This window comes from Haliotis rufescens, unplaced genomic scaffold (assembly GCF_023055435.1).
Source record: "Haliotis rufescens isolate VD_foot unplaced genomic scaffold, xgHalRufe1.0.p SCAF_10, whole genome shotgun sequence".
In the NCBI taxonomy this organism is placed as follows: domain Eukaryota; kingdom Metazoa; phylum Mollusca; class Gastropoda; order Lepetellida; family Haliotidae; genus Haliotis; species Haliotis rufescens.
The window spans coordinates 28,759,614-28,786,165 of NW_025963780.1; the positions used below are offsets into that span (position 1 = coordinate 28,759,614).

At 43.4% G+C, this 26,552-nt stretch overlaps 1 protein-coding gene across 4 annotated transcripts in view; it reads right to left on the reverse strand.

The window, feature by feature from the left end:
* Nucleotides 1–1,477: 1,477 nt before the first annotated feature.
* Nucleotides 1,478–26,552, reverse strand: part of LOC124135054 (probable ubiquitin carboxyl-terminal hydrolase MINDY-4) — a 35,820-nt gene continuing 10,745 nt past the window's right edge. Inside the window, exons 6-17 of one of the 4 annotated variants that reach the window (XM_048389240.1) lie at nt 22,019–22,196; nt 19,742–19,858; nt 18,196–18,284; nt 17,558–17,656; nt 15,347–15,410; nt 13,733–13,798; nt 11,576–11,646; nt 10,889–10,952; nt 9,529–9,690; nt 7,834–8,014; nt 5,185–5,260; nt 1,478–3,444 (exon numbers count right to left, since the gene is read on the reverse strand). In XM_048389240.1, coding sequence (XP_048245197.1) covers nt 3,396–3,444; nt 5,185–5,260; nt 7,834–8,014; nt 9,529–9,690; nt 10,889–10,952; nt 11,576–11,646; nt 13,733–13,798; nt 15,347–15,410; nt 17,558–17,656; nt 18,196–18,284; nt 19,742–19,858; nt 22,019–22,196 — 1,216 coding nt within the window. In that variant the 3' untranslated portion in view covers nt 1,478–3,395. The other 3 variants (XM_048389250.1, XM_048389247.1, XM_048389243.1) reach the window with 3 other exon arrangements.

The following is a 26,552-nucleotide window of genomic DNA, read 5'->3' on the forward strand; positions in this document are numbered from 1 at the left end:
CATTGTCACTGTGTTCATGATACAATTTGCATCACTGTGTTCATGATACAAGTTATCATCAATGTATTCATGATACAAGTTGTCATCAGTGTTCATGATACAAGCTATCATCACTGTGTTCATGATACAAGTTGTCATCACTGTGTTCATGATACAAGTTATCATCACTGTATTCATGATACTAGTTATCATCACTGTGTTCATGATAAAAGCTATCATCACTGTGTTCATGATAAAAGTTAACACTGTTCATGATACAAGCTATCATCACTGTGTTCATGATACAAGATATGATCACTGTTCATGATACAAGTTATCATCACTGTGTTCATGATAATGATAACACAAGTTACTATATTCAGTACCAGCACTGGTTATCACTGCGTTCATGATCATAACACTAGTTATCATTACATTCATGATCATAATGATAACAAGTTATGATCACTTTGTTCAGTATCATAACACTGGTTATCACTGTGTTCATGATCATAACACTGGTTATCACTTCATTCATGATCATGATAACACATTTATAACACTGGTTGAAAATGTAAGGTTGTCCCACCTTATCAAAGTTAAGGTCAGATCTTTTGTCCTTTGATTGGTTGCGAGCAGCATGAAAAATGAACTATTTCATTAGTGAGTGATTGGGTGAGTGATTGAGTGAGTATACAGTAACACAATGAAGGACAACCATAAACAAGCTTAAGGTAAAACACTACGGGTCAACCTGTGACTTCACTGGTTGGTGTTTGACAATGAAATAGTCAACGCTGCTTTGAATAGTATTCCAGTTATATCAGCTTAATGTGGGAGGAAAGTTCGAGGTGATGCAGGTCACAGACATTTGTGACTTCAGTGAAACCCATGAGTATGGGTATGGTGCTGACAAACCCAGAAATTTAACTGGGGTGAACCAGGATTTGAACCCTGGATCACTGGTTTCTGACGTGCCCAAGGGATGCAACTCTGCACAGAGAATTGCTTTGCCTAAGACAGCTGGGAGTATAGGGAGTATAAACTCCTGTAACTGTCTTGTTTTGACACATATGAGTTAGAACATTTCAAGGTGTGGGCTGTGTAGAACTAGTCAGGTCATCACATTGTGGGGGCTATGTAGAACTAGTCAGTTCCTCACATTGTGGGGACTATGTAGAACTAGTCAGGTCATCACATTGCGGGGGCTATATAGAACAGTCAGGTCATCACATTGTGTGAGCTATGTAGAACTAGTCAGGTCATCACATTGCGGGGGCTATGTAGAACAGTCAGGTCATCACATTGTGTGAGCTATGTAGAACAGTCAGGTCATCACACTGTGGGGGCTATGTAGAACTAGTCAGGTCATCACACTGTGTGAGCTATGTAGAACAGTCAGGTCCTCACATTGTGAGGGCTATGTAGAACAGTCAGGTCATCACATTGTGTGAGCTATGTAGAACAGTCAGGTCATCACACTGTGTGAGCTATGTAGAACAGTCAGGTCATCACATTGTGGGGGCTATGTAAGACAGTCAGGTCATCACACTGTGGGGGCTATGTAGAACAGTCAGGTCATCACACTGTGTGAGCTATGTAGAACAGTCAGGTCATCACATTGTGGGGGCTATGTAGAACAGTCAGGTCATCACATTGTGGGGGCTATGTAGAACAGTCAGGTCTTCACACTGTGGGGGATTTGTAGAACTAGTCAGGTCATCACATTGTGGGGGTTATGTAGAACTAGTCAGGTCATCACACTGTGGGGGCTTTGTAGAACTAGTCAGGTCATCACATTGCGGGGGCTATGTAGAACAGTCAGGTCATCACATTGTGTGAGCTATGTAGAACCAGTCAGGTCATCACACTGTGTGGGCCATGTAGAACAGTCAGGTCCTCACATTGTGGGGGCTGTGTAGAACTAGTCAGGTCATCACATTGTGTGAGCTATGTAGAACCAGTCAGGTCATCACATTGTGTGAGCTATGTAGAACCAGTCAGGTCATCACATTGTGTGGGCTATATAGAACTAGTCAGGTCCTCACATTGTGGGGGCTATGTAGAACTAGTCAGGACATCACATTGCGGGGGCTATGTAGAACAGTCAGGACATGACACTGTGGGGGCTGTGTAGAACCAGTCAGGACATCACATTGCGGGGGCTATGTAGAACAGTCAGGTCCTCAAATTGTGGGGGCTGTGTAGAACTAGTCAGGTCATCACATTGTGTGAGCTATGTAGAACCAGTCAGGTCATCACACTGTGTGGGCTATATAGAACTAGTCAGGTCCTCACATTGTGGGGGCTATATAGAACTAGTCAGGTCATCACACTGTGTGAGCTATGTAGAACTAGTCAGGTCATCACATTGCGGGGGCTATATAGAACAGTCAGGTCATCACATTGTGTGAGCTATGTAGAACTAGTCAGGTCATCACATTGCGGGGGCTATATAGAACAGTCAGGTCATCACATTGTGTGAGCTATGTAGAACTAGTCAGGTCATCACATTGCGGGGGCTATATATAGTCAGGTCATCACATTGCTGGGGCTATCCAGAACTAGTCAGGTCATCACACTGTGGGGGCTATGTAGAACAGTCAGGTCCTCACATTGTGGGGGCTATGTAGAACCAGTCAGGTCCTCACATTGTGGGGGCTATGTAGAACTAGTCAGGTCATCACATTGTGGGGGCTATGTAGAACTAGTCAGGTCATCACATTGTGGGGGCTATGTAGAACAGTCAGGTCATCACATTGTGGGGGCTATGTAGAACCAGTCAGGTCATCACATTGTGGGGGCTATGTAGAACAGTCAGGTCATCACATTGTGGGGGCTATGTAGAACTAGTCAGGTCATCACATTGTGGGGGCTATGTAGAACAGTCAGGTCATCACATTGCGAGGGCTATGTAGAACCAGTCAGGTCCTCACATTGTGGGGGCTATGTAGAACTAGTCAGGTCATCACATTGTGGGGGCTATGTAGAACTAGTCAGGTCATCACATTGTGGGGGCTGTGTAGAACCAGTCAGGTCCTCACATTGTGGGGGCTTTGTAGAACTAGTCAGGTCCTCACATTGTGGGGGCTATGTGGAACTAGTCAGGTCATCACATTGCGGGGGTTATGTTGAACTAGTCAGGTCCTCACATTGTGAGGGCTTTGTAGAACCAGTCAGATAGGTCATCACATTGTGGGGGCTGTGTAGAACCGGTCAGATAGGTCATCACACTGTGGGGGCTATGTAGAACTAGTCAGGTCATCCCACTGTGGGGGCTATGTAGAACTATTCAGGTAAGTCACAGTATCACAGTCTATAGATCGGGTATAACAATTAAACTGCCCTGCAGGTCCGTCTTGGTTGAAGCAGAAATATTCCTGAATCCAGCAGTTTTTGTCTTCTCTGCAGGATTGCTAGAGAATAGGCTCATAGCCATTCCAGTCCACTTCAGCATCCGCCCACCTGAAATACACAACACAAGAGAGTGTAGAAGGCTGTCATGGCACATACACATACGCCTGGTATTGCCTTGGGGGGTAAGAGATTGAGGGTGCTACTTGAATTGTAATGGCTCACATGTGGTATCGAGGCTGATCCTTACTCATCATGGGATATCACTTATTGTATCCTTACTGATTGTTAATGGTATATATCACTCTTGTGTCCTTACTCATCATGGGATATCATTTATTGTATCCTTACTGATTGTTAATGGTATATATCACTCGTGTATCCTTACTCATCATGGGATATCACTTATTGTATCTTTACTGATTGTTAATGGTATATATCACTCTTGTGTCCTTACTCATCATGGGATATCACTTATTGTATCCTTACCGATTGTTAATGGTATATATCAATCTTGTGTCCTTACTCATCATGGGATATCACTTATTGTATCCTTACTGATTGTTAATGGTATATATCACTCGTGTATCCTTACTCATCATGGGATATCACTTATTGTATCTTTACTGATTGTTTATGGTATATATCACTCTTGTGTCCTTCCTCATCATGGGATATCACTTATTGTATCCTTACTGATTGTTTATGGTATTTAATACCTACAGGGTTAGAAATAATCGAATTCATAAATATCATATGTGCAATAGTGCAAATATCACTCCTTGCACACCAGTGTATTGTTTCCGTTATTTGGTTTGTTTTGTTTGTTCAATGCTGCACACAGCAATATTCCAGCTATATGACAGGGGTCTGTTAGTAATTGAGTCCGGAGCAAACAATCCAGTGATTGACATCATGAGCATAGATCCACGCAATTGGGATTGATGACATGCATCAACCAAGTCAGCGAGCATGACCACCTGATCCCATTAGTCGCCTCTTACGACAAGCATAGTCGCCTTTTACGGCTAGTACGGGTTGCTGAAGACCTATTCTACCCCAGATTTGTTCGGACAGCATTGTTGACGTCATTTGACTCTCATTGTGACGTGAGGACGGAATGACGTCACACCAGAAATGACTTCATAGTTGAAGATTGTTATGTCTTTCGACAAATTGTGGTTTTCTAGGACAGTCTTGGTGATTTATATTAAAGGGGAGCTCAAAAGGATTAAGAATAATGGGTAACAGAGAAATTATTACACTCACATGTGTGTCATACTGATTTTACGAAAAGCGTGTAAAAATTTAATGTACTTCCCTTGCTATGCTCGGGAGAAACAAGAATTCTGACACACATTTCGTAAAATCAGTATGACGCACATGCTCGTATAACAATCTCTATATATCACTCTTTTCATTCATAGTTACATATTCCTCATTGTATCATTGGGGTGTTCCGGTAGGCTAGTGGTTAAAGCGTTGGCTCGTCACACCGAAGATCCGGGTTCGATTCCCCACATGGGTACAATGTGTGAAGCCTATTTCTGGTGTCCCCCGCCGTGATATTGCTGGAATACTGCTAAAAAGCGGCTTAATAGAACATACTCACTCATTATTGTATCCTTACCAATGGTAATATATCATTATCATATCCTTACTGATCATAATATATCACTATCGCATCAGCCATACAATATCATTACACAGTAAACTTATCGAGTCATTATAGCATGATGACACCAAACTGTTTCAACCTGTGTTCATCTGGACTGTTTCCTCATCACTACTTCCTCCCTACTGCATCCTGCAGCAGCACGATGTAGAGGGGGAGTCAGAGTGGGTACTCACTTTGTGCGTATACAGTGGTCCAGAGGCGGAACTAGCTCCTCATCAGATGGCGGCTTGAAGAATCTACTTGACGTGTCTACACAAACAAAAAACAATGTTCACTTCCTAGAAACCTACGATCATGTCACAGGTTACAGGGGAGCTGAGTCAGTGGCATGGTGAGGTGAGGTAAGGTGAAATTGGGTTTTACGTCGCGTCCAAGATTATTGCACTTATATAGCGACGTGCATGTATGTGTATGTGTTTGTGTGGCTGCTTGTACAAGTCCGGACTGATGCCGATTTATAGTGCTAGCTCACTGAGATACCATGCCGCAGTTTAACATGAATACCCCACTCAGACACAGTATACTGACTCCAAGCTGACCAGTCCTTGTTTTAGCCCCTTAATGCCAAGCGCCAAGTACCATCTTTTAACGTCTTTTGGTATGACGCGGCCAGGGATAAAAAAAACCCGGACCTTCTGCCCTCCGGGCGGACGCTCTACCTCTAGACCACGGGAGCTGAGTCAGTGACATGGGCTACAACTGGATAGCGTAACAAAGTAGACACAATTTATGGATAACAACTCCTTCATTTTACTGTGATGGTATGGCCTGACAACAGTTTTAGGACCTATACCGATTCGTCACCATTATAGTAAAATATAGAAGTTGTTGTCCAGAAATTGTGTCTACTTTGTCATCTGTCAACAAATAAGTAATGCCTATCAAACAATGGATATCATAATTCGAGAATAGCCACGCTACGAGGACGAGGCCCTGTTCCATAAAAACAACCTCTGTGGTCTAGTGGTAGGGTGTCTGACCGGAGAGTGGAAGGTCTGGGATTTGATCCCCGGCCGCATCATACTAAACATTAGAAGATTGTACTTGTTACCCTGTTTGGTGCTCGGCATTAAGGGGCTAAAACAAGGAGTGGTCGGCTCGGAGTCAGTATACTGTGTCTGAGTGTGGTATTTATGTTAAACTGCAGCCTCAGTATCTCAGTGTGCTAGCACTATAAATCGACATCAGTCAAGACTTGTACAAGCAGCCACACACCCACCCATGTGCATGCATATAAAAGTGCAATAATCTTGAACGTGACCATAAACCCCATTTCACCTCACTGGTTTCCACAGAGCGATCTTAGCACTAAGGTAATCATAACTCACATACTTTAATGAGTGAGCGAGTATGGTTTTACGCCGCTTTTAGCAATATTCCAGCAATATCACAGCGGGGGACACCAGAATGGGCTTCATACATTGTACCCATGTCGAGAATTGAACCCAGGTCTTCGGCGTGACGAGAGAACGCTTTAACCACTAGGCTACCCGACCTCCCCACACATACTTTAACACAGGCGTAAAATGAAATGAATGTAACGCTGATAATCACTTTGTGGAACACAGCCCAGAGTGAATGAATGTTGTTAATCCCCAGCCTTTGTCTGAGAGACAGATAATCCATGAATACAGTTTTGAGCAGGTTATTCAATATACTACTAATAGACACTTTAAGAGAGTTATGTAAGTGAAAAGATTAAAAATGTCAACCCTACAGAGGAATTTAACTGAAGGCACCCTATATAACCGGCATTTGCCTAATGCGACACACTGTCTACTCTGTCAATATATTTCTGTGTAATTCAGCTGTGTTTCCAGATTACTGAGATGTTTGTCAGTCCCAGTTAACCATTTACATAGGAAATGCCTCTCTGTAACCTAGCACTGAACAATCACTCATCCGTAAGTCGTAAACAAATACTCAAATAACTAGGTGTATGTGAATAAAGTATAGAAAGACATTGTGGGTTCGAATCCCGGTTCACCCCGATTATGTTTCTAGGTTTGTCAGCACCATACCCGTGCACGTAGGTTTCATCGAAGCGGTAAACATCTGAGACCTGCATCACTTCGGGCTTTCCTCCTACATTAAGCTGACACGCTGTGATATAACTGGAATACTGTTAAAAGCGGCGTTAAACCTACCTCACTCACTCACTCTTTCTGCTACCACCTGATGCCATCTTCCCAAGGCAAGGGTGTTTACTAACTGTAAAAGTCCAGTTTTCATCCTTGCTGAACTACGCTGAATTCCGGTATTACATTTCGGGTGAACTAAATTCACAGTCAAATCAAAATCGCGCAACAAACTAGACATCCGGCTCGTAAACAACATTGATTTTAACGTGCAGATTTCGGTCAACTGCAGGATTTGCAAAGCATGTTTACTGCCAACTCAGCGCTGACAGATATTTTCTAAATCTTTTCAAGTTTTTAAACAAGGTGCACATACAATTTGGTGCACTTCGCGAAGTAATATACGACTTATTGCAACAACGATCTTAATAACGACTTGATTTGCCGATCAGATCGTCTTGAATGGGCGCCACCACTATATGAGAGATGGAATCTGATCAGTCAATAGGAGGGACATAGAAGGGACATAACCCGTAATAGACACTGGAGGCACTACGATCACAGCCACAAAATTCCAGCATGGTTTGGCAAGGGTTGTAACTGGACTTTTGTCGTCAGATAACGCGCCTGCCTTGGGAAGATGACTGATGCTGGTTATTGACAGCATCCACTAATTCTCAGATAAATAATATTCATATTGAAATAGCATGTATGACATATGTATCCTAATACATGACAACTCACCGACGGTTAATTTAATCTGCTCTTGTTGTCTGGCAAGGCCATCATAGTAGTAGAGGTCAAACCTGCGCTCGGCCTTCCAGTCACTGATCAACTCTCGCCTGATACTGAACAACACACTGAAGTGACTCTCACTGCACACCACCCAGATTGGGAACTTGGGAGTCTTGTAGTACGTCCCCACCTACAACACAGACAAAGATTCTGTGAACAACACACTGAAGTGACTCTCACTGCACACCACCCAGATCGGGAACTTGGGGGTCTTGTAGTACGTCCCCACCTACAACATGGACAAAGAAGCTGTGAACAACACACTGAAGTGACTCTCACTGCACACCACTCAGATCGGGAACTTGGGAGTCTTGTAGTACGTCCCCACCTACAACATGGACAAAGAAGCTATGAACAACACACTGAAGTGACTCTCACTGCACACCGCCCAGATCGGGAACTTGGGAGTGTTGTAGTACATCCCCACCTACATGGACAAAGAAGCTATGAACAACACACTGAAGTGACTCTCACTGCACACCGCCCAGATCGGGAACTTGGGAGTCTTGTAGTATGTCCCCACCTACAACACGGACAAAGAAGCTATGAACAACACACTGAAGTGACTCTCACTGCACACCGCCCAGATCGGGAACTTGGGAGTGTTGTAGTACATCCCCACCTACATGGACAAAGAAGCTATGAACAACACACTGAAGTGACTCTCACTGCACACCGCCCAGATCGGGAACTTGGGAGTCTTGTAGTACGTCCCCACCTACAACACAGACAAAGAAGCTGTGAACAACACACTGAAGTGACTCTCACTGCACACCACCCAGATCGGGAACTTGGGAGTCTTGTAGTACGTCCCCACCTACAACATGGACAAAGAAGCTGTGAACAACACACTGAAGTGACTCTCACTGCACACCACCCAGATCGGGAACTTGGGGGTCTTGTAGTACGTCCCCACCTACAACATGGACAAAGAATCTGTGAACAACACACTGAAGTGACTCTCACTGCACACCACCCAGATCGGGAACTTGGGGGTCTTGTAGTACGTCCCCACCTACAACATGGACAAAGAAGCTGTGAACAACACACTGAAGTGACTCTCACTGCACACCACCCAGATCGGGAACTTGGGGGTCTTGTAGTACGTCCCCACCTACAACACGGATAAAGAAGCTGTGAACAACACACTGAAGTGACTCTCACGGCACACCACCCAGATCGGGAACTTGGGGGTCTTGTAGTACGTCCCCACCTACAACACGGATAAAGAAGCTGTGAACAACACACTGAAGTGACTCTCACGGCACACCACCCAGATCGGGAACTTGGGGGTCTTGTAGTACGTCCCCACCTACAACATGGACAAAGAAGCTATGAACAACACACTGAAGTGACACTCACTGCACACCACCCAAATCTTAAAATTGGGTGTCTTGCAGTATGTCTCCACCTTGCACTAAAAATAGACATGGGGAAATCCTGATGGAAACAGGCAAGCTGACTTAGTTCGAAAAATATACTTAAATGAAAATCACAAATGTTTTGTTCAACAACAAAAGTTTATGAGATACTTTTTTGCCGGTCCACAGGGTCTTGCAGTCACATGAATTATCTGTCCATGCCTAATTTCACTGGCATAAAACTAGTAATTACCGCTAAACAGGAAGACTGGAATGACTGTACCTGGCATGACTTGTAGTGTTCAAACAAGGACAGGAATCCAATATCGGAGCGTGCATGTACGCCCTTGAGTATGGTGACCTGGTCATTCCCGGAGTCCAGCTCCATGACATCGTTAAACACATTGGCCACAGCTCGGCCGGTCAGCAGCAAGTTTACCATTTCCTGCAAAACAAATGTCAGCAAATTGCATAAAAGACAGTTCTATTCTAAATATTTGCACCACTCCTCCAAACTGCTGACACAACGTAGCTGTTACTGGTAGTATCATATGCTGGGATGTGAGCAGGTTTTCCCCCAAAAGAGGAGAACTCTAAACATTTGATTGCATTTTAAGCAATTTCGTGCAGTTTGGACAACATTCACACCAAGAAATGTAATGTCAAAAGATGGTGGATGCAGTAAAAAAGTTTAATCAGAATTTTAAAAAAAAATCAGGCGTAGCTTCCACGCACCCAGCTATCCCGCCTACTAGCAATACTGCCATACAATTCACCCCCCATGCCCCAGACACAAGGACAACTGTCACAAGCGTGCAATGTCTGACCCTATATTTTTATGCGGAAGATGATTTTTTCCCCTGAGGACTACTGTTTTAAAAAACGAGATTTTCCGTGTTTCCGCGGAGATTTCACATCCCTGCATATGAATGCACTCCTTGCCGATATGTGCACCCTCCCTGCTAGAATGTCAAGCCTCCCACCTAGAATGTCCACCCTTCCACCGAGCATGTCAACCCTAGCAGCTAGAATGTCCACCCTCACACCTAGATTATCCACCCTCCTACCTAGAATGTCCACCCTCCTACTTAGAATGTCCACCCTCCTACCTAGAATGTCCACCCTTCCAGCAAGAATGTCCACTCTCCTATCTAGAATGTACACCATCCCCCACTCAGAATGTCCACCCTCCAACCTAGAATGTCCACCCTTCCAGCAAGAATGTCCACCCTCCCTACTAGAATGTCAAGCCTCCCACCTAGAATGTCCACCCTCCCAGCTAGAATGTCAAGCCTCCCAGCTAGAATATCCACCCTCACACCTAGATTATCCACCCTCCTACCTAGAATGTACACCCTCCTACCTAAAAAGTCCATCCTCCTACTTAGAATGTCCACCCTCCCAGCAAGAATGTCCACCCTCCCAGCAAGAATGTCCACCCTCCCAGCAAGAATGTCCACTCTCCTAACTAGAATGTCCACCCTCCCCCACTCAGAATGTCCACCCTCAGAGCTAGAATGTCCACCCTCCCACCTAGAATGTCCTCCCTCCTACCTAGAATGTCCACCCTCCCACCTAGAATGTCAACCCTCCCACCTAGAATGTCCATCCTCTCTGCTAACATGTCATGATCAGTCCGGTACCTGAGTGCAATAGCCATGGGCTGCCATCAGTTTCCCATCGGTCTCATCCAGGTCACCACGAACTCTGCAAGTAGAGCACACCACATAAAATAGACAAACACATTTATCATGGACATAAACAAAAACAATACAACCATCTGTACGGCACTTTCACCAACAGACTGACTGACGTTCACGTTTGGTTCCATTTTTGATCTACAGGTAATCTAGCGCTTCACTGAAAACGCAGTGTGTACTATTAAAGTAGATATGTTTCGCCATTCAGTTTACACAAGGTTCCTAACACATACGTAAGGCAGCAATGTTGTGTCACTTAGCCACAGCAATAGAAGAAGTGCCAATACAAGTCCTCCCCACATGGTCCCTAACACATACGTAAGGCAGCAATGTTGTGTCACTTAGCCACAGCAATAGAAGAAGTGCCAACACAAGTTCCTCCCCACAAGGTCCCTAACACATACGTAAGGCAGCAATGTTGTGTCACTTAGCCACAGCAATAGAAGAAGTGCCAACACAAGTTCCTCCCCACACTGGTGGTATCAGATGACCAGACTGACCTGCACAGGCTCCGCCTACTAAGTCCAGCTGGACATACCACTGAGCTTACAAGAATATATTTCGCTAGACATGTTAATTACAAGAATATGGTACTAATGATGTTGCCGTGTGCTCCGGTACTCCACTGACCTGTCCAGCCCCCTCGACAGCAGGGCTGAGTATAGCACCAGGATCACCCCATTGTTGCCATCGAGCTCAAACTGAAAAACACAACACCAGACACATAGTACCATGTCCACATTAACAGTCACATATAACCAGACACATATTACCAGACACACATCACCAGACACACATCACCAGACACACATTACCAGACACATATAAGCAGACACATATAACAGACACATATTACCAGACACATATAACCATACACACATTATCATGTGCATATAAACAAACACATATTACCATGCGCATATTAACAGCCATATCACAATAACAAATAAACAGACACATATTACCATATCTTATCACATATAACCAGTCATATTGCAGGCATTGATGAAGCAAGGTTTTGTTTGTTAAGTCGGGCTCCAGAGGACCTGTAGTATTTAGTTTTGCTATACAATACTATACAATTAAATGTCAAGTGATAAATTCTTAGTATATCAGCTGGTATAATATGTTTCAAGAGACCGTGACTTTTCACACCACTAATGAAAATAAGGGAGAGAATTGACGGCTGGGATAAAACTTTCTTAGTAAAGTACAGATTCTTGTTCTTTTTTTGGATGGGACTCGACCCACAAAAAGTAAGAGAATCTGTACTTTACTAAGAAAGGGTTATCCCAAATATAACATTTGTTACATTTGACCACTTTCTAAATGGCATTGTGTATACATAGCTTTCGGCCATGGGAGCCGTGCCAATTTAATGTGTCAGAGGGGTACTCAATGTACGCGATCTAAACTACCAGTTGTCAGCCTTTCTTTTTTGTGGAAGCCTCGGTGGCTGAGTAGGTTAGATCGCTGACTTTGTGTGCTGGCAATTAGGTGCCTCACTCTGGCAAGTGTGGGTTCGAATCCCGGGAGGGACTCAACCCGAAAAAAGTACGAGAATCTGTACTTTTCTAAGAAAGTGTTATCCCAAATATAACATTTGTTACGTTAAACTTCTTTATTATGAGGAACACAACGTTTGGGAGTATATGTTTACTCCTTCTTTAGCTGGATCCATAATATATATATATACTCCGAAATGTGTTCCTCTTAATAAAGTGAGTGAGTGAGTATTGTTTTACGCTGCTTTAAGCAATATTCCAGCAATATAATGGCGGGGGACACCAGAAATAGGCTTCACACATTGTACCCATGTCAGGAATCGAACCCAGGTCTTCGGTGTGACGAGCGAATGCTTTAACCACTAGGCTACCCAACCTACCCCTCATAATAAAGAAGTTGACATCCATAAGTTCTCTCCCTTATGTGTATCACTTCTAAATGCCATTCAAAGAGACTAATAACAATAAATAATGAATTTCATGTTGAATGATTAATGTGTCTGCATCACTTGGGACAGTCATTTATTTCTGTTTCAGATCACACATTTGGGAATACTGGATGCAAGTTTCAACATAGTGTAAACTCTGTGAAATATAAGGGCTATGGTTGGAAAAATAAAATAATTAGTCCTCTTCTTGTAAAATAGGACGTGGTAAGAAAAAACGAACTACACACGGTCAGAATATTCCGTTTTGTCTGAAACCCAAAACAAGTAGGACAGTGATGATTAGGGGTGAAATGATACAGCAAGGTAACGATACGATACATATCACGATATGATATGTATCGCAACACACATATTTACGTCAAATGGAAACTTCTTGACATTAAATACTTTGGAGCAGGTTCAAAAGGAAAAGCTAGCTATAGACACATGTTCGTAATGGCTATTTTTAGTAGTGAACTTGAAACGCTAATTACAACACATTTTCTGATATCTGACTGACAAAAACGCCAGGGGTCATTAAACGAGTAGTAAGAAATTTATTTCAGCATGTGTATGTCTTGTATCGATACAGAGAAAAACGTATCATGTATCGTATCGTCACCTGAAAACTCACATTGAACCGGTGCACCGATGTATTGTTTCAGCCCCTAGAGATGACGGAAGTTGACTTGTTAACTTGCTATCCTCTAACACAAAGGAAATTATCAACAACGTATCTCAAATGAAATACTTGCTCGCAAGACACCACTGGACTGAATAGGAATGAATACTTTGTTTGTGGCCATACTACACACAGGTTAAGCACCTTCACAGGAGGAAGGGACGTTTCTCACCTGAGATATGGATTGTTTCATAAAACTCAGCAATTCTTCATATTTCATGAAAGTGTAGAGTGTCAGCTGAAACAGACAGAAACAGGAATACACTAAAATATATACCGTATTCGACATAATAAGCACCCAGGGCTCTTTCAAAGTTAGAAATAGGGGGCTCTTATTAGAATATTATTTTGGTGAAAAAAACAACAGAGTTGAACGATCGTAAATTTCGTGGTTTATGCTGACAGCCTGAAATGTTTATATACAACAGATATATTTTTTCCAGAATTTAATTTCCCATAAAATAAGAATGCATATACAATACGTATTTTACATGAATAAATAAGTCCTGTGTACATTGATCAATCGGAAGGGGTGCTAATTGGGATTGTTCACTGGCCAATATATTAGAAAATATCGCTGTGGGCGCTTATTACGTCGAAATACAGTAATCATAATGATAATAGCCATGACTTCCAATTAATTAAAACATACGATGCATCTTCAAAAGATGTCTATAAGGCTAAAAAAGATAATAGTCCTGGTTCTTAGGTACCGCCCGCATCATCATTAAGTCTGTCGCATGTTTTGTTTTTATTTCCATTTAAAAAACCCAAAAAAACTAATCCTTAAAAACAATATAACATGCGCACTGCTTTACTGTGCATCTCGTGTTATGGTGGCAATAGGAGTTTGTATGCTTATTATTTAGCAATGTTTACGGAGGCCCTTTCCCAGGTTGTTGGTACTGTTTGAACCCCTCAAACAAACACACCGCCTGCCCGCATTATTTTTTCAAAAGTCATTTCCTGAGAACCAATTCTCTTAACTTTTTAAGCCTTAGCATTAATTCTTCTATTAACTGTAATGGTAGTTATCATTGTTATATATACTGAACCACAAAAGTTAGGGATCATGAATGTTTTTGAGGATATTTTATGAAATTGTGTCCTCAGTCATCACTACAACAACAACCCCCCAAAATATACATAATCCATAACGTTATTTGTTCAGTGTAGTAGAGCTCCAGATTAGCTGTGTATCTGCGTGAAATACGCATCAGAAATGCAGAAATATGCAGTAAAATATAATCCAAGTGTATCAAATACGCAACAAACATTACAGATACGCTACAAAAATAAAACTTGTGCATATCATCAAAATATTGTGAAGTAACCCTGTGTATTCGATTAGCAAATCAGCAACTTATTTTGAAATTATAAACGGGCATTCCGTCAACCTTGCCAAACTCCACGATGACAGTCACATCATGATCATTTGCCATCACACTTTCTTGTGGAAGTATCGTGGTATTTTTGAGTCCTATAAAGCTCTCGAACCCACACGACACCAGTTTGCAGCGACTAGATGAATAGTGTTTTTAAATATTTAACTTAAATACCCACATGTGTAAAAACTAGTGGGTAACAGAAATTTGAATACGCAGATAGAATTACTGATACCCAGTGATTTTAAAATGCATGGGTAAAATACCCACAACACCAAAAGCTTATCTGGAGCTCTGGTGTAGTACATTTAAGTAACACAAAAATTGTTGTTACTGAAATGATTGGTGTTTTTTTTTCCATTTCATTACACTTATCCTATTTATATGAACATTCCACTTACTGTTTCTGTGAGGTTGTCATGCTTGAATTTAGCACTGGCAAGAACATGTGGCCTCCCCGAGGGCCTGAAATATAACATCAAATAATTAAACTCAAAATCCAAACCTAAACCTAACAGTGACACCCATTTCATTGTTCTATACAGGGCTGTTCTTGGGGTGTGGGGTTGGGGTGTGGGGGGATAGGTTGAAAAATAACACCTCAGGTCTTACCTTCAGACCAGTCTCCTCAACCCCCCAGGTCTACTCCCACCACATCTTCCTGAGGCAAGAGAGTTAACTGACTATAAAAGTCCAGTTTCCACCCTTGCCCAACTAGGCTGGTATTATGGAGTTACATTTTGGCTGGACTAACGAGTCTATGCATAGTCAAATCAAAATCACGCACCAAAATCGAAATCCGGTTCGTAAACCGTCGTGCAGATTTCGGTCAATTGGAGGATTTGCAAAGCATGTGCACCGCCAACTTGTTGTCAGCAGATATTTTCCCAATCTTCTCATGTTTTTAATCAAGGTGCTCACGTGATTTGATGCATTTCGCAATGTAAGACCTATTTTATCACAATATATATCTTCATTATCGATCAGATCGTCCTGACCGGGCGCCACCAGTTTGTGTCAAGCAAACGCAATTGATACGAGAGGTAGGAATCTGATTGGTCCACAGGAGAGGCTTAGAAGGAACATAACTGGTAATAGCCACTGGTGGCGCTACGATCGAGCCCAGTAATTCCAACCTAATTCGGCAAGGGTGGAAACTGGACTTTTAAAGTCAGTTAACTCTCTTGCCTCGGGGAGATGCTCCCACCAGGGTGGGGAGGTAGACTAGTGGTTCAAGTGTTTGCTCATCAAGCTGAAGACCTGGGTACAATGTGTGAAGCCCATTTCTGGTGTTTCCTACCATGATATTGCTGGACTATTGCGAAAAGCAGCGTAAAACCATACTCACTCACACCAAGACCTCATTCTCGGGGGTGGTCCTATCCTGCCAGGTTTTCCAGCCTGTATGGACTAGTCTGTTCAAACTGTCTCATCATGTTCACACAACCAGAGTGCATCATTTCACACTTCACTTCACCACTATAGTCACTGGACTATCATACTATCACGGGTGGCACGGGTGGCCCAGTCGTCTAAGTCGCTGCGATTTGCTGTGCAGAGTTGCGTCCCTTGGACACACCAGAAACCTATGATTGTGGGTTCGAATCCCGGTTCGCCCCGATTATGTTTCTAGGTTTGTCGGCACCATACCCGTGCTCGTAGGTTTCACCGAAGTGGTAAACGTCAGAGACCTGCATCACTTCGGGCTTTCCTCCCACATTAAGATGACATGCCGTGATGTAACCAGAATACTGTTAAAAGCGGCGTTAAACCCAACTCACTCACTTAACACATTTGCATCAAGTGGAGGATGAACACACAAACACACAATGCCATGTAAAAAGTGGTCAAATGTAACAAATGTTATATTTAGGATAACACTTTCTCAGTAAAGTACAGATTCTAGTACAGGATGTCAAAATGGCCAACACGATCAACGCGACGGGTGGGATTTCTGAAGTTGTCAATGAACCTGTGGCGTTTAGGCGTTAGTCATCATTAGATCAAGTGGCCGATCATTCAGAGAGATTATAAAGATGTGAATGTAGAATGTTGATGACAGTCACTGTCAGTCTGGGCAAGGATAGAGTCAACAGTTTGGGTGTGCATTTCTTCATTATGTTCCTGGGATTGGTCGCAGCGAGGATACTTGTGAACCGACATGCAGTCAATTTGGAAGTAGTCCATCAGTGTTTTCGTCATTTCAAGAATAGTCTCATGACAAATGTATAAATGTGAAAAGTATGCCCATAAATGGCAGTTTTGCAGTCTTGTGTCGAGCCTCTTGACCAGTGGAAAAGACGTATACATGTAAACTTCACATTAAAAAAATTATGATGTATTGTATCGAGCTAGGTATTGTTATTATTATTAGTAGTAGTAGAAGGGGTGGTGGTGGTGGTGGAAGTAGTAGTAGTAGTAGTAGTAGTAGCAGCAGCAGCAGCAGCAGCAGCAGTAGTAGTGGTGGAGGTGGTGGTGGCGGGAGTAGTAGTGGTGGTAGTAGTAGTAGTAGGGTGGCGGGAGTAGTAGTGGTAGTAGTAGTAGTAGTAGTAGTAGTAGTAGTAGTAGTAGTAGTAGTAGCAGCACATGCAGCCATATAGCCCTGTACTCACATGGACACTACAGACTTCTTAAAATCCCCCGCCCGCCACAGTATATGACTGAGAGCTCGAGCCAGGAAGGTCGACCTTTCACTTCTCGAGGGGTCAAGACTGAAACAATGAAACAAGGTCATCATGATCAGAACATCAAGCTGGTCTAGTAGTTGACAAAGCATCCATAGTCAGCATTATTTCACAGACAACACATAACAAAATATTCTATTATTTACAAACTACAAATGACTACAAACACACAAACACAACGTCAACAATGCACCTCATTAATCTGCTCTTAAGATTGTTTGTTTATTTGTTTGTTCATCATGCATCAACCAAACAAGCGAGCCTGACCATCCGATCCTGTTAGTTGCCTCTTACGACAAGCACAGTCGCTTCTTACGGCAAGCATGGGTTGCTACGGGTCCCGCACTTACGACAAGCATGGGGTACTGGGAGCCTGCCCAGGAATTCCCCACAGTGGGAGTGAGTGAATGGTGTTTTATGCAACACACAGTGGTTGATAGCATGAACATCTGGTACATCAGGATATGAAAACACACAAACAACCAATTACACATTGTGATCATCAAATCCTCCAATCAACTGGACAAACATGAACTCGGCATTCAGCAGAGAGTATTGTACTTTACCATTTGTTGTGTGTCAACTTGTGTTCCCCAAACAACATCTCCTGCAGCATACAAGCCTGGATGGACGCCATCACGCCACACGGACCGCCCTGAAGCAGTGGATGGATGGCAACAGTGGTCATTCAGAAACAATCCTGACAGAACATGCCAAATCATATTACCATGATTACTGGGTAACATACCATGTACCATGATTATGAGGTAATACTGTAAATCTTGAAATTAATGCGAGTGTGAATTAAATGCAAAAAATGCGAGAGAGTTGTATTGATATTGAGTCGCATTATTGGCTAGGGGTCAGCAGTCGTAATAATTTGGAGACGCTTTAATTTCAAGACTTACAGGATACCATGTATACCATGATTACTGGTAAATATACCATGTATACCATGATAACAGGTAAATATACCATGTATACCTTGATTACTGGTAAATATACCATGTCTACCATGACTACTGGTAAATATACCATGTATACAATAACAGGTAAATATACCATGTATACCATGATAACAGGTAAATATACTATGTATACCATGATAACAGGTAAATATACCATGTATACCATGATAACAGGTAAATATACCATGTATACCGTGATTACTGGTAAATATACCATGTATACCATGATAACTGGTAAATATACCATGTATACCATGATAACAGGTAAATATACCATGTATACCATGATAACAGGTAAATATACCATGTATACCGTGATTACTGGTAAATATACCATGTATACCATGATTACTGGTAAATATACCATGTATACCATGATAACAGGTAAATATACCACGTATACCATGACAACAGGTAAATATACCACGTATACCATGACAACAGGTAAATATACCATGTATACCATGACTACTGGTAAATATACCATGTATACCATGACAACAGGTAAATATACCATGTATACCGTGATTACTGGTAAATATACCACGTATACCATGATTACTGGAAAATATACCATGTATAGCATGATAACTGGTAAATATACCATGTATACCATGACAACAGGTAAATATACCATGTATACCATGACTACTGGTAAATATACCATGTATACCATGACAACAGGTAAATATACTATGTATACCATGATAACAGGTAAATATACCATCTATACCGTGATTACTGGTAAATATACCATGTATACCATGAAAACAGGTAAATATACCATGTATACCATGATAACAGGTAAATATACCATGTATACCATGATTACTGGTAAAAAAGGACACAGAGTTACCTGGCCGAGGCCGCAGTTAACAAGTAAAGTGTCTGGAAAATAAGAGGGTCGCCTCCCCCTGTCCTCCATCGAGTAGACTACTCTGTAGTCCACTGGTGGAGCCTCCGCCCAGAGAGCGGAAGGTCTGTGGTTTGATCCCCATCTGTGTCATCCAAAAGACGCCAAAAGAGTACAGCTGAAGCACCGACCAGGTTGTGACCAGGCGTGCAACAATGTGCTTTTCTGCACAGTGACACAATTTTCTAAACAAATACACTTTCACACTTTCAGGTGGAAATTAGAAAATACCTTCTTCTGTACAATTCCATACTGGAGTTCGGGCAGATCACAGAAGCCCAGACTCTGGTAGAACCATTCATCATTGAAGCCAAGCGTTGCTGTTCCGTGAATCAACACCTTCAGGGCCTGTCATGGGACAATGTCGGTTTATGAGGTCATCAACATGACATTTACAGCTACCATATTCAACGTAATAAGCGCCACGCTCTAATAGGCGCCCACAGCGATATTTGCTAATATATTGGCTAGTGAACAATCCCAATTAGTACCCCTTCCAATTGATCAATGTACACAAGACTTATTTATTTGTGTATCATACACACTTGTGTGTTATATGCACCCTTAATTACGGGCAATCTAATTCTGGAAAAATATATCTGTGTCATGTATAATACACACAGACTTTTCTTTTGTATCATTTCAGGCTGTCCGCATAAACAATGAAATGAGTGTTTAATAGTTCAAAGGTATTCAGTTTCATTATCTGATCAGAACTTCCGATTCCTGTATCGACACGGTACATAATTTGAATCTGGACTGCACAAGATTTGTAATTCGAACTATCAAACATTCCTCTACATATAAACTACAGGAATGAAATGAGTGTTTAATAGTTCAAAGGTATCTAATTTCATTATTTCGATCAGAACTTCCGATTCCTGTATCGACACGGTACATAATTTGAATCTGGACTGCACAAGTCTGTTGATCAGAGGAACACACAATAATGCTGATAGTGATATTCTGATAATCGATTATTGCTGATGACTGATCAGTTATCTGATTGATTATATGTGACTACTGAGATGTCTTCAAACATACAGATAAGGGCTGGGACAGGTAACTCGGGTACCCGGGTCGGGTGGGTACTGAGTAGGACCCGGGTACCCACAGGACTACCCGGACCCGTGGTTGGTCTCGTGATATATTGTTTAATGACAAAAATATCTAGAACTCTATGGTTACACTACAAGTTACTAATTGTAACATTTTTTTCTGACTGTGCACCCATTCCTTCTGATTTTTTATATGGTGGAATAAAGATATAACCTGATTCAACTTCAGTGTATGAATGACCAGATTGTTTAATACATGTACCGTATATCGCTGTGTATAAGGCGACCCCACGTATAAGACGACCCCCCTGTACACGCCTTAAAAATCAACCCAAAATCCTATACTCCGTGTATAAGGCGACCTGGAATGAAACACATCACAAGTCTGACTGATATACCGGTAGAAGATTTAACGTGCTCTTGCCGACTGTAGCATATTTCGCACACGGACATCACAAATTAGTTAGTTAGTTACTTTGGAGATTTAATGTGCGCTTTCCGACTGATGCGTATTTCGCACACATCACAAGTGAGCACACAAACCTTATATATGCAATAAAAATATGTTTATCTTGCATTGTTTTTTTTCTACAATGATAGGTCGCGTGTGTAACTCCGGCACACGTTGCCATTTTGTGTTTACACGGTACGACACCAAATTGGTGCCCGTAAAATAAAATTCATTTATGAAGTAATAACATATACCGGTAAGAGACAATGTTGAGTAATTTAATCGCCAATTAACTATGTTGTAACTAATGTTTGCTTCACATTCAGCGTGTTTATTCCACAATCACTTGTACACACCGTCTCCAACACTTGTTAATACAACTGTAAAAACAGCGGGAATTGATTTCAGCTTCACCGGTTATCACATGTTAGGTCACATGTGCAATATGCAAATGATTACCGGTACTTCCGGCTCTCTACTCACGGATGTTGATTGTTTTACCGTGTCAGCTGGTTTGACAATCTGCATCGAGGAGAGGGTCATTTCAACTTTATTTGCAGAAATTATTAAACTTTATTCAAGGAAAAGAGATACAAATCATGTTTATGTATGGAAATAGTTATTGGAACAGTTATTTAGGACGAAATGCGAAGTTTTATTGTCAAATGCTGGGCTGGCTATCGGACGCCGGTTGACATCGCCAGTGGAAAAAAATGTGAGATCTTCAACTCCGTGTATAAGACGACCCCCCTTCTTAGCCCCCTCATTTTAGGTACGAAAAACTCGCCTTATACACAGCAATATACGGTATCTAAATACGTTTTGCCAGGCCTATGCTAAAAAATGTTCCCAAATCGGACATTTTGAGACATCTGCTGAGACCTACAGTGGGTACCCGGGTAGGGTCGCGTAATAGGGGCGTGGGTACCCGGGTTGTAAATTTGGACTCGTCCCAGCCCTAATACAGATAGTTCCTGATGACAAAACACAGAATCTTACCACAGCTGTCTTTGTGTCAATGGGTTGGGAATCCAGTTTGCTAGAGTTCATCTTCATCCGGTTATTATTTGGCTTTAAGATCGAGGATGTAGGACCAAGGTGAAGGTTACTAACTTCATTCTCAAGGTCGTCCATATCACCAAATTCCACATCTCCCACCAAGGTTTTAACTGGTTCGCTGAAGGAAATAAATATTAAAAGACACTCAAATGTATGTGTTTACCAGTCTCTTGATTACGTCCATGTCAACACTTGCCGTGTGCTTGATTCTCATGAAATTCCAGCATTCATTACAGACAATCTGATACGGATCATTATTATAGTCAACAATGATGCTCATCAAGCTGATTTTGATAAATTCATAAAAAGTAAGGGTTAAACAGTTCAAAATAAAGAATAAAACTCAAAGTTAATAAAAGTCAGTTTAGACAAATTTGAGTGTTTGCATACTGGCAAACACACACCCTTCTTGTGTTGATGGTGATGTTGGTCATGGTGGTGCTGATAATGGTGATGGTGTCGGTGTTGATTGTGATGTTGGTGGGGCTGATGGTGATGATGATGATGATAGTGGTGGTGATGATGATGGTGGTGTTGTGTTGATGGTGATGTTGGTCATGGTGGTGCTGATGATGGTGATGGTGATGGTGATGATGTTGGTGGTGCTGATGGTGATGGTGGTGATGGTGATGATGGAGGTGGTGGGGATGGTGGTGGTGATGGTGGTGGTGATGGTGGTGATGGTGGTGATGGTGATGGTGATGATGATGATAGTGGTGGTGATGATGATGGTGTTGTGTTTGATGGTGATGTTGGTCATGGTGGTGCTGATGATGGTGATGGTGATGATGTTGGTGGTGATGGTGGAGGTGGTGGTGATGGTGGTGATGGTGGTGATGGTGGTGATGGTGGTGATGGTGGTGGTGGTGGTAATGGTGGTGGTGATGGTGGTGATGGTGATGGTGATGGTGGTGATGGTGGTGATGGTGATGGTGATTGTGGTGATGGTGATGATGGTGATGATGGTGATGGTGATTGTGATGGTGGTGATGGTGATTGTGGTGGTGATGGTGATGGTGGTGATGGTGATGGTGATTGTGGTGATGGTGATGATGGTGATGATGGTGATGGTGATTGTGATGGTGGTGATGGTGATGGTGATGATGGTGATGATGGTGATGGTGATTGTGGTGATGGTGATGGTGATGATGGTGGTGATGGTGGTGGTGATTGTGGTGATGGTGATGATGGTAATGGTAATGGTGGCGGTGGTGATGATGGAGATGGTGATGGTGGTGATGATGATGGTAATGGTGGTGATGGTGGTGATGATGGTGGTGGTGATGATGGTGATGGTGATGGTGATGGTGGTGATGGTGGTGATGGTAATGGTAATGGTGGCGGTGGTGATGATGGAGATGGTGATGGTGATGGTGGTGGTGATGGTGATGGTGATGGTGATGGTGATGGTGATGGTAATGGTGGTGATGGTGGAGGTGGTGGTGATGATGGTGGTGATGATGGTGATGGTGATGGTGATGGTGGTGATGGTGGTGATGGTGATGGTGATTGTGGTGATGGTAATGGTAATGGTGGTGGTGGTGATGATGGAGATGGTGATGGTGATGGTGGTGGTGATGCTGATGGTGATGGTGGTGATGATGGTGATGGTAATGGTGATGATGGTGGTGATGGTGATGATGGTGGTGATGATGGTGATGATGGTGGTGATGATGGTGATGGTGGTGATGATGGTGATGATGGTGGTGATGATGGTGATGGTGATGGTGATGATGATGGTGATGGTGGTGATGGTGATGATGGTGGTGGTGATGATGGTGATGGTGAGAGTGATGGTGATGGTGGTGATGGTGAGAGTGATGGTGATGATGGTGGTGGTGATGATGGTGATGGTGAGAGTGATGGTGATGGTGGTGATGGTGATGGTGATGGTGATGATGGTGATGATGGTGATGGTGATGATGGTGATGGTGAGAGTGATGGTGATGGTGGTGATGGTGATGGTGATGATGGTGATGGTGATGGTGATGGTGATGGTGGTGATGATGGTGGTGGTAATGGTGGTGATGGTGGTGATGGTGATGATGGTGATGGTGGTGATGATGGTGATGGTAATGGTGGTGATGGTGGTGATGGTGGTGATGGTGATGGTGATGGTGATGATGGTAATGGTGGTGGTAATGGTGGTGATGGTGGTGATGATGGTGGTGGTAATGGTGGTGATGGTGATGATGGTGATGGTGATGGTGGTGATGATGGTGGTGGTGATGGTGGTGATGGTGATGATGGTGATGGTGGTGATGATGGTGATGGTAATGGTGGTGATGGTGGTGATGGTGGTGATGGTGATGGTGATGGTGATGGTAATGGTGGTGATGATGGTGATGATGGTGATGGTAATGGTGGTGGTGATGATGGTGATGGTGGTGATGATGGTGATGATGGTGATGGTAATGGTGATGGGGATGGTGGTGATGGTAGTGGTGATGATGGTGGTGATGATGGTGATGGTGGTGATGATGGTGATGGTAATGGTGGTGGTGATGGTGGTGATGTGATAGTGATGATGGTGATGATGGTGGTGATGATGGTGATGATGGTGGTGATGATGGTGATGGTGGTGATGATGGTGGTGATGGTGGTGATGATGGTGGTGATGGTGGTGATGGTGGTGATGATGGTGATGGTGATGGTGGTGGTGGTGATGTGATAGTGATGATGGTGATGATGGTGGTGATGGTGGTGATGATGGTGATGATGGTGGTGATGATGGTGATGGTGGTGATGATGGTGGTGATGGTGGTGATGGTGGGGATGGTGGTGGTGATGGTGATGGTAATGGTGGTGGTGATGGTGATGGTGGGGATGGTGATGATGGTGGTGATGATGGTGATGATGGTGATGGTAATGGTGGTGGTGATGATGGTGATGGTGGTGATGATGGTGATGGTGGTGGTGATGGTGATGGTGATGGTAATGGTGGTGGTGATGGTGGTGATGGTGGTGATGGTGGTGGTGATGGTGATGGTGATGGTAATGGTGGTGATGGTGATGGTGGTGGTGATGGTGGTGATGGTGGTGGTGGTGGTGATGGTGATGGTGGTGATGGTAATGGTGGTGGTGATGGTGGTGATGGTGGGGATGGTGGTGGTGATGGTGATTGTAATGGTGGTGGTGATGATGGAGATGGTGGGGATGGTGATGATGGTGGTGATGGTGGTGATGGTGGTGATGATGGTGATGGTAATGGTGGTGGTGATGGTGGTGATGGTGGGGATGGTGGTGGTGATGGTGATGGTGATTGTAATGGTGGTGGTGATGATGGAGATGGTGGGGATGGTGATGATGGTGGTGATGGTGGTGATGGTAATGGTGGTGGTGATGGTAATGGTGGTGGTGGGGATGGTGATGGTGGTGGTGGTGATGGTGGTGATGGTGGTGATGGTAATGATGGTGGTGATGGTGGTGATGGTGGTGATGGTGGTGATGGTGGTGATGATGGTGGTGATGGTGGTGATGGTGGGGATGGTGGTGGTGATGGTGATGGTGATGGTAATGGTGGTGGTGATGGTGATGGTGGGGATGGTGATGATGGTGGTGATGATGGTGATGATGTTGATGGTAATGGTGGTGGTGATGATGGTGATGGTGGTGATGATGGTGATGGTGGTGGTGATGGTGATGGTAATGGTGGTGGTGATGGTGGGGATGGTGGTGGTGATGGTGATGGTGATGGTAATGGTGGTGATGGTGATGGTGGTGGTGATGGTGGTGATGGTGGTGATGTGATAGTGATGATGGTGATGATGGTGGTGATGATGGTGATGATGGTGGTGATGATGGTGATGGTGGTGATGATGGTGGTGATGGTGGTGATGGTGGTGATGGTGGGGATGGTGGTGGTGATGGTGATGGTAATGGTGGTGGTGATGGTGATGGTGGGGATGGTGATGATGGTGGTGATGATGGTGATGATGGTGATGGTAATGGTGGTGGTGATGATGGTGATGGTGGTGATGATGGTGATGGTGGTGGTGATGGTGATGGTAATGGTGGTGGTGATGATGGTGATGGTGGTGATGATGGTGATGGTAATGGTGGTGGTGATGATGGTGATGGTGGTGATGATGGTGATGGTGGTGGTGATGGTGATGGTAATGGTGGTGGTGATGGTGGTGATGGTGGGGATGGTGGTGGTGGTGGTGATGGTGATGGTGGTGATGGTAATGGTGGTGGTGATGGAGATGGTGGGGATGGTGATGATGGTGGTGATGATGGTGATGGTGATGGTAATGGTGATGGTAATGGTGGTGATGGTGGTGGTGATGGTGGTGATGGTGGTGATGGTGGTGGTGATGATGGTGATGGTGGTGATGATGGTGATGGTGATGATGGTGGTGATGGTGGTGGTGATGGTGATGGTAATGGTGGTGGTGATGATGGTGATGGTGATGATGGTGGTGATGATGGTGATGATGGTGATGGTGGTGGGGATGGTGGTGATGGTGGGGAT